General features: G+C 33.5%; 1 protein-coding gene across 1 annotated transcript; it reads right to left on the reverse strand.

Annotated features, from left to right (window-relative positions):
* Positions 1-6,283: 6,283 nt before the first annotated feature.
* On the reverse strand, positions 6,284-12,918 carry LOC106466387 (RING-box protein 2-like). The gene is made up of 3 exons (XM_013926673.2): positions 12,652-12,918; positions 10,878-10,925; positions 6,284-6,789 (listed from the first exon to the last, which is right to left on the reverse strand). The coding sequence occupies exons 1-3, from the start codon at positions 12,803-12,805 to the stop codon at positions 6,671-6,673; spliced, it is 321 nt and encodes a 106-aa protein (XP_013782127.1). The 5' UTR covers positions 12,806-12,918; the 3' UTR covers positions 6,284-6,670.

Here is a 12,918-nt window from a genome sequence, read left to right on the forward strand (position 1 = left end):
TATAAACCCATTAGTCTTACATCAGTTGTGGGAAAGTTTTGAAAAGTCTGATAAAAGATGCTTTGAAAAGTCATTTAACAAAGTTTTGAATTTTATTGGATAGACAACATGGTTTCATCAAGGGAAAATTTTTTCTTACAAATCTTTTGACATTCTTTGAAAAAGTTATTGCTTATGTAGATGAGGGTAAGGGTTTATATTTGGCGTATACAGATTCTGAGAAAGCCTTTTACAAGGTGCCACATAAAAGACTTGTAAAAATTATTTCTATAGGTGTGGGGAATAAGTTAACTAATTGGATAGATGAATGGCTTGATGGAAGAAAGTAGAGAGTTGTTATAAATGGAGTTAAGTCAAACTGGATTAATGTCACAAATGGGGTACCTCAGGAATCAATCTTAGGACATTTGCTCTTTTTGATTTACATCAATGATAAAGATGAAGGAATATTCGGTCAATAAATTATTTAAATTTGCTGATGTTATTAAGGTCTTGGGTGTTGCTAGCTGTGAAGAGGATGCTGCTGCTTTACAAAAAGATTTAGATCATTTAGTGAGTTGGGCGAATAAATGGCAGATGGGTTTTAATTATAATAAATGCATGATAATACATGCGAGTTATCATAATTTGAACAATAAGCATAATTTGGATGGGAATAACCCTAACAATGTTATGAAAGAAAGGGATCTTGGAGTAATGGTTGACCACTCTCTTAAGCCATCCAAACAGTGTGCTGTTACTAGTGGTAGGGCAAATAGGATTTTAGATTGTATCTACAGAAATATTGAAACATTTGGAGTATTGTTTCAGTCTTGGGCTCCTTACCTTAGGAATGACATTGAATTGTTAGAAAGGGTTCTGAGGAAGGTTACTAGAATGGTGCCTGGAATGGAGGGTTTGTCATATGAGGTGAGATTAAGATCTTCAAAATTGTTTTCTGTTGAAAAAGAGGAGTTAGAGGGGATCTGATTGAGGTGTTTAAGATTGTAAAGGTAATTGATAGTGTTGATGTATCACCTTTTTTCATATTTAATGGCGAGAATAGTAGGACTAGAGAACACAAATATAAATTTTGGCAAGGTAGGTGTCATCTTCAGCGGAGGCAGTATATTTAAGAGAGTTTAAGAGAATGCTTGATAACTATATGAATGATAAGGGCTGACTTTAAGATTTTTTTTAATAGTTTTAGTTTAGTTTAGGGAATGGGACAACCAAGATGGATCAATAGGTCCTTGTTGTTCCTAAACATTATGTTATGTTAAATAATAATAATTGATTCGATAATCAATATTTTCAAAGAAAACTTAATAAAGAAAACATCTCTTTCTTTTTTGTTCACAATTTTTATTCTTCCATTTATTTATTTTAACTGCATTTAAGATTCCTTTCTACTCCTCATTATTTGTTTCTGTGACTATATATTAATTCCTTTCTTTTTATATCCTTTTCTCAGAAATTCTATGGAATGCAATAGAGCTCTGATGGTGATGATCATACTCCAAATAAGTTTCTCTTTGCTTTCAGGCTTTTCTTTGTTAATTCCTTGGTTGAAAAAATTAAGCATGCCAGGACTTATAACAATCTGACAAATATAATGAAGGCTATCAACAACAGTCCAGTTCAAAGCACTGAACACCATATTTGATGCTTGAGGGCAAATAGGATGCAATACTAGAAACAAGTCATGAAAATTACAGTTTGATTTTAGATGAGCACAACTATTCAACCTCTTCAGCAGAGTAATGTTTGTATTATCTTTCTTGTTATGTTGCTCATAAATAGATTTTCCAAGTGTGCTGATAGCCATGGTTCCCTTCAAGAATCAAACTGCTTCACCTTACATCCCTAAGACATGCCTTGTGTAAATAAAGTTTTGTGAAGGTGCTTTGTTGAAACTTTCCATAAAATTATACAAACTTCTAAGTCTTGTTGATGGCTACATACAAAAAAATAGTGCCGATCCAAAAGAAGTTGTATATCAGATAACAGTCAATGATATTTTTGAGTCATTATATTTCATTCTTCCAGCAAGCTACCTACCTAGATAAAAACAAAAATCAATCTGCTAAGATGTATAGCTAATTATATATTTTGTATTTATAGCAAAGTTACTGAGGCTACTTGCTACAGTCCCTAATTTTTAATTTCTGATCAGAGCCAGTCAGCAGCACTTTACCACCCACACTAAGGGATTGATTGTCACTCTTATGATGCACCTACAGCTTAACCTTTTCACTACTGTTGGGTTAGATTTGTCCTAGTATATGCTTATGTAGAACTGGTGGACTAAGGCTTTCCCCAAAGGTTTTCTAAAATTGTATTTATATATTTTTAAAGATTTTACAGATTCACCCATTGCAGTTCACAAATGCAGACTCCCCATCAAAATCAGGCTCGACTCAGAGACAAATTCAACAGTTTTTTAAAACCACTCTCTCAGAAAAATGAAAACTTGACATTATTGAGAACATCATAGCCTTCATTGCCCTAGATGTGAAATCTATCAATGTAACCAAAGGTGAAGGTTTCAGAGAATTTATAAACACTTTAGAGCTATCATACACTATCCCTAAAAGATAAACCATTTTGGACGAGGTTTTAGTCAAGTGTACATCAGAGAAGACTAGAGTGTTTGAACTGATCAAGCAATGTACAGCAGTCAGCTTCACAACAGATTTCTGGACATCTTTCAAAATGGAACCATATATGATGGTAACCTGTCATTTGATCATAGATAACTGAAGGCTTGAGAATTACATGCCTGAAACAAAAGAATTAGCTAAAAAACACACTGCAGCTAAAATTGGTCAGAGGTTAAATAAAATGGTCGATGCCTATAAGATTCCTCCAAAATAATGGCAAGCAGTGGTTCACAACAATGCAGTCAATATCATGTTATGCATTCAACTACTACAAACTGAGGAGCCACTGGAAAAGATGTATGGAATTAGGGGTGCAGGACATGCACTACAACCTTGCATCAATACAGATAGATCCCATTTCCCAAAATGTTGCTGCTGCAAGACTTGTAGAGCGCTTTAAAAAGAGTGCCACAACAACAGCTGCTCTTAAAATGAAACAGCAGCAACAGAATGTGGTAGAGCACCAGCTGATATTGAAGACGTATCAACAAGATGGCACTCCACTTTTTGTCATGCTGGACTGTCTTGAGGAGCAGTGATGGCCAGTGACAGCAGTTTTGTCGGACCCAAATAGGTTCGAAAAGGCTGATCAGAAAAATCTTGATCTGACTTCTGAACAGTGGCATGGCTGAAGACACAGCTAAAATTCTGAAGCCCTTGGTAACACTGACTGAACATTTGTCACAAGAAGAAGATGTTACTTTATTGGCAACCCTACCTACACTGCCAAGTATGAAGAAACATCATCTGGCTCTTCAGGATGAAGACAGCCCTACTATGAAAGTACTAAAAACAAAATTAACTGAACAAACAGACAACATGTGGCAATTGACATCCTTAACAGAAAACAATTTTTATGTGTTGTCATCTGCTCTTGACCCCTACTTCAAGCACCTCAAATTTATTGATCAAACAATAAAGAAAGCAGTGTATTCTGAATTAGATGTTTGAGTGAACCCAAGTTGGCAGAATAATCTGAGCCAACCTCCAGAGTGCATCCACAAGTGTTGAAAGTGAAAGCATCAACCTGCATCCAAATGAGAAAAATGTTTCAAAAAAACAAAGAAGCAGAAAGAAGTTGAAATTCTGCTACATGATGTGGAGAATGAAGGATATAATAATGAAGAAAGAAATGAAAGGCACAAACTGGAGAAATACCTAAGAGACAAAGCCAAACTGAAAATTGATTTTAGTGGAAGAGAAACTAAGACTGCTACCCAAAACTGGCCTGACTTGCAATACAAATATTATGCATTCCAGAAATGTCAACTCCCCCTGAAAGGATTTTCACCAAAGCTAGATATATAGTAAATAAAACAAGGTGTTCATTGCTGCCCCAAAATGTGGACAAATTTGTTTTTCTTGCTCACAACATGAAAAAAAGTAGGCAGTAAATAAAATCAAAACTACATTGAAGTTAACACTTAAAATACATTCTAAAGCAAACTGAAGGATGCTTTTTGTTACATATATTTTGTCTGAATATTTTTTAATGCACAAAGATAACATATCTGAGTATTTAATTCTTTTCTTTAATTGTTTCTGGACTGTATTCCAAAATATTAAGTTTTAATTCCCTACAAACTGTAGGTTTTTTTTGTGTTTGGAGGGTCTTTTTATTACTGTTGAATGTCAGCATTTAACCAAACTGTTAAGGTTGCTGTGTTTTGTTTCATTGTTTATTTATTTTTATGTTTACTTACTATAGGTTGATTTAATCAACAATGTTGTTAAAATGTAACATTACAGTTTAGAGTTGTATTTTTTTTTCTAATAAGTTACTATGTTCTGTTTTGCAGTTTACTTATTACTACATTGTTATCTATCACTTTTTTACATAAATAAAAATATGTTCATCTAAGTTAGCTGCAGTTCTTTCTTTCATTTGGATGTATGAATAAGATGCTCTTGTACTGTAAGGTTGCATGTCGGTGAGTCTTGTAAGTGCATCAGATACATAAACAGCATGCTTTTATATTATTATTGTCAACAACATGATTACTGTTTTATATAATGTATTTAAAACTATACATGGATGTTTTACTTCATTTTTTGGTGTAATATATTAGGATTTTCAATGCTAGTAGTTAAGGTGACATCACTGATTAGTTATGTAAAATATCACTAGGATAGGTTCAAACCTTTGCTGGGTAATGTGTTACAAATCTTCAAAGGTCGAAATTTACCCTTCAGTACAGTCCTATGGTGGCCCAATATGCAAATTTCAGAAAATGTACGTGAGAAAAATTTATATAAATGCAGAAGGCATTCCTTACGTATTTCTAGGTCATGTTCATGTACTTATAAAGTTTCTATTTCAAAAATATAGTCACACTGAAAAGGTTAAAGTGTTGGGAATATTTTTTGTGATACTGCACAGATTCAAACCTCACTCTCTACCTCTGAAATCTAGAGCTCTACAACAGATCCAAACCACATCTTGTAGCTAATGGTAATTAAATACACTATTCTAACATCCTTACTTATAAAGTTGGGTACCCTCACTATTAACAATATTTCTGGCTAGCTTAGGAAATTTATGTTAGTCTGAAATTCATATTCCAAGCTAATAATGTAATCTCTATGGTAAAAATATACTGATAAAAAGTACCAAGAACAAATATATATAATGAATATTCTAACCAATACTGTTAATAAAAGTAATATTAAAAAATAACAGTGTGTACCTTACTTAACAGCATGAAGAATGTCATTTTGTCCAGTTTGTATTCTTCCTTTTGTTTAAATGCATTTAGGATTCCTTTCAACTTCTCATTATTTGTTTCAGTCACTAAATCTAGTTCCCTTTTTTCAGACTTTTGTCTGTTAATTAATGGTTCAATTTCCTTATTCTTAATACAAGACTCTAATTCATTTGCAAAAATATGAATATAAACAGACCTGCTTCTGTTTACATAGTTCATGTTTTAGAAGAACACGACTATCATATTAAACACAAAAATGCACTTATATTTGCTTCTTATTTTAGGGTTATTAAAATACTAATAAATTTCAAAATTATGTAAATATTTTAGGGCTATAAAAATGAGCATATTAAATGTGGCCACTGGTTACATATCATGACTATTTTAAAACACATACAAGCTTTAGTATATTTTTGTTCTAAATTCAATATTAAATTGAAGTGTCAAGTATATTAAATATTACATATGGGCAAGCTAGCTGTTAAATATTTGTTCACTTTCATTTTCCAATCAAACCCTGTCACACATTAAAAGTTTAACTTAATGCTTTTTTTTAAAACAATTAATCAATTAATTTGTCCATTTTGGAAAGATATGGGTATAGAAAATGATGCCAAAAAAACATATGGAATTATCAATTTCATTAAACTGAACACAAATTTAAATCTCTATTTGACAAGTACATTAGGCAGCTCTTGAAAATGGTAAAGCAGTCAAGTTGCCAGATACTTACACCATCTAGTCTATTTACCTCATTTATATGAAATTCTATGGAAAAGCAAAGGAAACTAAATAAGTTTAACTTTTTATTGATGTTTTCCCCCTTCTATAAGAGTATATACTGTTTAAATCATTACATGACTAGCATGTACAATTATGACATGCTTTATATCACAGTACAGGTAAATATTAAAATTAAAAGAACTCAAGGCGGTAAAAATTCTATAATTTTTATATTTTTTATGACATTACTTACAAGGAGAATTTATTAACTGATATTACTGAAAAATGATAGTCCAGATCTTGAAAGGACTTTAGGAATTTCATTAAGTTAAGACATATGCACAAACCTCATATACACTATTACGTGCTAGTAATAAACTGAAGCTAAAAAGAAAAAAAAAGACTAACATTTAAATTTATTTTCACTATCACACAGAAGTTAACAAATATATGCATAAATATTACTAATTTAAAAATAACATCAAAATAATCTGATAAAAAACTGAAACTAAAATACACCTGTTGATTAAGAACTGAGTATAGTAAACTTCAAATTGGGCTAGGAGATTTTCCAACAACGAGTTGAGTCAAGTCGATTGGTTACTTGCCAATTCTCTGTACAAGCCAGTCTTGCTGACAAAGTGGACATCTGTTGTTCTGTCTTACCCAAAGTGACATACAGCAGTTATGGAAAGAATGGTTGCACTCTCCCCACACAACTGAAACAGTAAACAAATTTTTTTAAATTTTAATTTATACTGTAATCGGGTGTTTGTATACACTTTTGCATCTTACAAATAAGATTTTAGTGAGCTTTACATATTCTTTTTGCCTTAAATATATACATTACATTGAACTTTTAGATATTTTTGTACTTTACATATAAAAGATGCAGTAGTGAAACGTGAAAGTTTGTACTTTTTTTGAATAAAAGTTTAAAAGGATCCTGATATTCTCATGTCTTAGAAATAAAGATTGAAGTGAATAAAAGCTTAAATATGGAATGATAATTTATCTATACCATCTTTATTTGAAATTGTGAGAATTTCCTGATGTAAGATATTGGCATGAAGATCTTTTTTGGAGAGGAAAAAAGAGTGAGATACCAAAGAAGGTTCCACTGAAGATTGAATCTATTTTCAAGAACCCATGAAATCAGAATTTTAATTTTACAAACAGAATGAAATGTTCCAAATGAAATCAACTGGATGAGTAGAAAGGCAGTTTACTCACCCTTCAAAAAAAAGGTGTCATCTAAAAATTCTCCATGCCTCCTTGGGAAGGCTAAAGAATCAGTGGCAAATAATCTACACAACAAAAAATATATTCAAGTGTAGAATAAAGGGAAAATCAAAAAAGTAGAAGTTACAATGAAGCACCATGATAAGACAATGAGCAAAAACACTAATACTGTAAACAAGAGGTGCTGAGAAAAATTCTCAAACATTTGTTCATGAAACAATAAAAAGCAATACAATCCTTTGAATAAATATAATGTAAAAAGGTCTATTTAATATTGAGTTTTGTGTGGTTAGGGCTCAATCAGACCATACAGTGTGTGTCTGACCTTGACTCAACTGGACAGACAAAAACAGAGATGATAAACCCATCCTGCTGCAGGGGAAGGGCACACTAATTGTTTGAGTGGTGATCCATAATACACAGACAGTGCCACCATCATTCTACTTCCCACCATATTGTAAGTGACACGGGTCTCCTGTGCTTCACTTGAAAAAGGGAGAAGAGAATTCACATTTGGGAGATCCAGAAAAGTGTTCAGATTCCCACTGAACATCTTCCAGAAAGGATCCTTAATGGAAACAGTGCCAGCTTTCTCTATGATAGTCCATGGAAGATACAGTCTGGATCGAGCAATTGAATAATTTTAATACCATGAATCTTGGATGGCTTGAGAATTTCTGTTATCCCTAGCCCAATGTGGATTTTGGAAAATAAGCATACCATGGGAGGCAACACCAGCTACCTGGTGAGATCCTATTACAGGGAAGAGAGTAAAGTGAAGTAAAATGTCTAGTTTGAATAAAGAACAGTGATTGGAGGGAGTCAAAATCAACATAGATGAAACAGCTAGATGATGAAGATAATGGGAGATGAAAGTGTGTGAATTCATCCACATGCCAGCCTGAAGAATCTCATCCAAAGGTTGGTAAAAATGAGACACAAGAGTGAGGCAGTTGATGAATCTGATGTGACAAAATGTGAAAGAACAATCCCTCCAACCGAAACCTTAGGTCAGGGTAGAAGAGGAAGTAAGTATGGTGAAAGAGAATGTGAGAAGCATCAATGACATATATATCTGAATGACAGCAACCACAGGAGAGAAGAAGGTAATGTCTTCAGAGAAAGATGGTATAAAATACATGAAGCCAACTGCTTGAATGGAGCACATGTAAGACCACATCAAGGTCCTGGGAACCTGACTTCTGGGTAGTTGTAGGGTGGGGAAAAGCCCTAGTCCAAAACCAAGTGAAGAACACAGACAGACTGGGAACAGAAGGACAAGAAGCTGAGAAGGATCAATGGTGAGACCATAGGTGATAAGTATGCCACTTCTGCTGATAAACTTCTAAGAATGACAAGTGAACAGAATGGGGCAGGAAGAAAGCTACACACAAAAAGAGTCATCACCATCCTGCAAAAAACCAGATAAACCCCCATGTGTGAAGCCTGGGTGATCACACAGCTGGATGGAAGAGAGAAGTACAAGGCTGAAGAAGAAGGGAGAGAAAGAGTGGAAGAGGAAGTCAGAAGGCTTGCAAAGGAAACCATGAGTGGGTCAGCCACCAGAAGGATCTGACAAGGAAGAGAATTTGAGGGAGAGGATGAATAAGGACTATACACAAATGAAGAATTTGGACTGACTGAAAGCATTCACCACCAGTGCTAATGCATGTGGAAAAGGAGACACAAATAGGGGAAGCTTGGCAATGTTGTAAGTGGCAAAGGCATTGATGTGAAGATTATCCAGATGAGATCAAAGCTAACAAAAAACATGAGGATTGAGGGACCGCTGTAGAAAAAAGATTACAAGAGAAGTTCCAATGATCATTTAGAGTTCACAGTAAAAGGCATGTGAGCATGGCCCAAGAAGATAAGGAGTTCCAAGGAAGCTTTTGGAAGCTCAAGTTCCCAGTAGATAGTGAATCTCTTGTGCAGGAAGAGAAGAAGAGGATAGAGCTGTGGAAATCAAACCCTCCATCACCAACAAATGCAGCAGAGAAGGTTGTGTCCTGCTGAGATGCCTCACAAAGAAGGAGAAGAGTTTGGTCACAGGCTACCTGTCAGAATGGAGCTAAAAGAAGCCAGTTGTCTATAAGACGGTGGAATCTCAATCCCAATCTGTGAACATGACAACCAAAAGCATGTACTATGTTACATAAAAGAAACATATTTGGGCAAAACCAAGCCAAAAGCAAGGGCTCAGAACTGTTAAACTTGACTGTAATGTACAGACCAAGCACAAAGTCTGGATGCTAGGAAGATGTGAATGTGAAGATAAGTATCAGGGATGTTGATATTTGTTGACCAAATTCCTGGAGAAAAAAATCATCAGAGGGTGAGAAAACTCATCACAGTAAACTGATGGAGATGGGACAGAGTGATGACCAAGTGTCAATCCCTGGTGTACTGGGAAACAACAAACAGGCAAGAATAAAATTCCAGAGAAGGGTGAGAAACCCTTTTGATAACATCTTCGGTCAAAAGTTCTGACATTGCTTCAGAGAGATGCTGGAAGGAGACAAGATCCCCTGGAGGAGGGAAAGGAAGGGAAACAGAAGACAAAGAGGGTGGAAAGGTAAAACAACAGGAAAATCCAGCAGATAGAATCTGTAGACCTCAATCGTTAGCCACAAAATGAATTCATAGATCCAAAGAAGCCCCCCACTGTTCTGGAGCCTAGAAGATATTCACTGAAGAGACTGTCAGCACTGAAACCTAAGGATAATGGAAGAAGGGGAATGATGTGGAAGAAGAAGGAGTCAGAAGAATGGAAGACAGCAAGTGGAAAAGAAAGAGCTTGGGATAGATGGGACACAAAGGTAGTCAAGGAGAGAAATTTATGTCAAGATCTGAAAAAGGCCCAGGCAGCTTACAAGACTCCACCATCTGCAGCAAAATAGCTGACAGACAAAGAAGCAAATGACACTGTTGTGGTAGTCTGTTCAACACTAGACAATGTGGAAATGACTATCTCCGTGTAATTCATGTTGTGGAAAATTTGAGCCACAAAGTCTGAAGAGGCAGAATTGTTTCAAAAATCAAAATAAAAATTTCCATAACAGTTAGTTTTGCAGATACTTCAAGCAAACATTGACGTTGAGAAATCTCACATGTGTGGAAAAAAGACGTATCTTACCATAAGAGTGGGAAATTGAGAAATGATGATTGAACAATCAGTATAGAGGAAGCCAGCTGTGCTACGAGGCAGTGTTGTGTTCCTATTGGTGGATGGTTGTCACATGCTCATTTATATACAACAATCCAGCAATATCACATGGAAACATGAGAGATTAGTTTAGTGGGGATCAAAAAAGTTTATATATAGAGGGCAACAATATATCAGGAAAGCTGAATGTGAGAAGTTACGTATCATACCTGAAACAACATTTTCCCTTATATCAGTTTTCTTTGTTAAGTTAGTATTACGTATATTTATGTTTATTTGATAAAAACAGCAACATTTTAAGTAGTTTTATATTGAAACTGCACAATTTTGAACATTTTCTACAAAAAACCTAAAGCATTAGCATTTGAAATTTGACACTTATGAATAATGATACTTTACCAACACAATCATCTTGTTTATTTTCAGCTTGACATCGCAAACAAGCATCTGGAATGAAATTACAGACACATATTAATACTTTCATGAATTGAACGGATAACAGTTAAGTAATTTAAAACTTGTATGCACTTGTACATACTGGGTATAAATCCATTATGATTGGCAGTACCTGAAAATCAAACTTCATTGAACTTAAAAGGCCTTTATATTTTCAAACTTTCAATAATCATACTGTCATACTGCATTTACTAGAAGTACTATTTCTAGAAATATATAAATATATATATATATATAACTTGCTAAAAATGAGGATTTATACATTTTTAAGTTTCATTCACTAATAAACCCCAAATTACACCTTTATAATTTGTTTTCCACAGCCTGTGTTACACTAATAATATTTTATGTATTCCATAATCCATTCCATTTGTAAACAGTTTTTTGACAAAAAACTACTATACAAAGATTAAACTTTTTCATTTAATTATCAAACATGTTTTCTATACGATTCAACTATAAATGAACTAGTTAAAAACTTTAGAAAATATTAAAAAACTACAATAACAATTGATCATAAAATTCATGTATATTTAGTGTACAAAATACGAAAAAAGTACTGGTGTAACTTGTGTAACAACTGAGTTTGCAGTGTTGCAACAGTGTAATTACATTTTCAGTAAACCAGGAATTTTTGTTTTAATTAGTGGTGGGTTTTTATATCACTTAATGAAAACAGTATAGATGAACATGATGTAGATGTTCACCAGTACTGTAAGGAACTGTATACAGTAAAATAAAAAATGGCCGAAAAAATGGAATCTCTTGACTTCATGCGTGTCACTTATCTGTTTTGTTACTAACTTTTTATTCTATATATGTTCACTGTGCTTTGTAGTCCAATGTTAAAGTAGCAACCTGATTTTAGCAGATGCATATAACAGTAAGTAATTTTTTCCTGTCTTAAGTTTAAAATACTACTGATTTTTATTCACATGTTACCAAACTTTGATTTTTATTTATTTTTTCTGCCAATTCTTGTGTTACTACCTTTGTTTCACAACTGTTGAAAATATACAATTATAAGTGTGCATAATCTAATGACTTGTGCATAGTGCATAATTTGCATTTTTTTTTTAGAAAATAGGTCTTAAAATACTGTTTTATATGCTATATTTATCATAAGTATGTACAAATATTTAATAAAAGAAATCATTATTTAAAAACTGTTAAAAATCACATATAATGACTGTATAACTAATTTAAGTGCAATGCAGTTTAAAAATCAATTTCAAAGTATCAGAAGTACATATTTAGGTTAGATCAGAATGTTTATCTACTATGATACTTGTACAATTTTATTTAGTTTTAAAGCAGGCTAATACTTTATTATCAGAATTCAGAGTCAAAATATTTCAGTAAATCAAATGGTAATGAAACAAGCCAGAAAACTTAAAATACACAATTTTCATCTAGGAGTGAAAATAAGGCCATCCAACCCATCAGATTAAACTTCTTTTTATGTTATTTTCCAGAGTATCGTGTTTACTTTAGCCACAGGTAGATACCAAAATTACCATTCAAATTGACCCCTCCGAATTTGAACATGTATATCAATTTGTTATTACATCAATACATGGCGTACTTTTCTTTCTAAATTATAATAGGAACCCATTATAAACCATAAGATATTTAGTAAGCACTACAAAAAAACAACAACAAAAAATGCCAGTAGGCTTAGCCTATGAAAGTATTTTCATTCAAATTTTAGACATACCCATTACTTGGACCCTACAAATAGCGCAAGTGTCGCATTCCACATCCCAACTCCACATTGCTACAGCATTCCATTTTTTTAGTGTGAACATTTTTTCTGGTTTGTGTTCATTTGATTCATCTTTATCAACTATACATTCTTCTTCATCGCCCATTATTATTGTACTTTGCAACGTATATAAAAATATATGATAAAACTACGCCTTTAGAAAAATTACACTACTATGATCAGCCTTTCCTAATATTCCTCGAAATAGTTAATTATGAC

Source organism: Limulus polyphemus, unplaced genomic scaffold, assembly GCF_000517525.1.
Source record: "Limulus polyphemus unplaced genomic scaffold, Limulus_polyphemus-2.1.2 Scaffold73, whole genome shotgun sequence".
NCBI classification, from domain to species: domain Eukaryota; kingdom Metazoa; phylum Arthropoda; class Merostomata; order Xiphosura; family Limulidae; genus Limulus; species Limulus polyphemus.

What these genes read in the sequence shown, in the direction of transcription:
- LOC106466387 (XM_013926673.2), bottom strand. Translation starts at nt 12,805, where the DNA reads ATGGGCGATGAAGAAGAATGTATAGTTGATAAAGATGAATCAAATGAA. An exon ending in TTGTAGGGTCCAAGTAATGG is followed by an intron (nt 10,926 to 12,651) that starts GTATGTCTAAAA and finishes ATTTCATTCCAG; the next exon opens with ATGCTTGTTTGCGATGTCAA. An exon ending in TAAACAAGATGATTGTGTTG is followed by an intron (nt 6,790 to 10,877) that starts GTAAAGTATCAT and finishes TTACTGTTTCAG; the next exon opens with TTGTGTGGGGAGAGTGCAAC.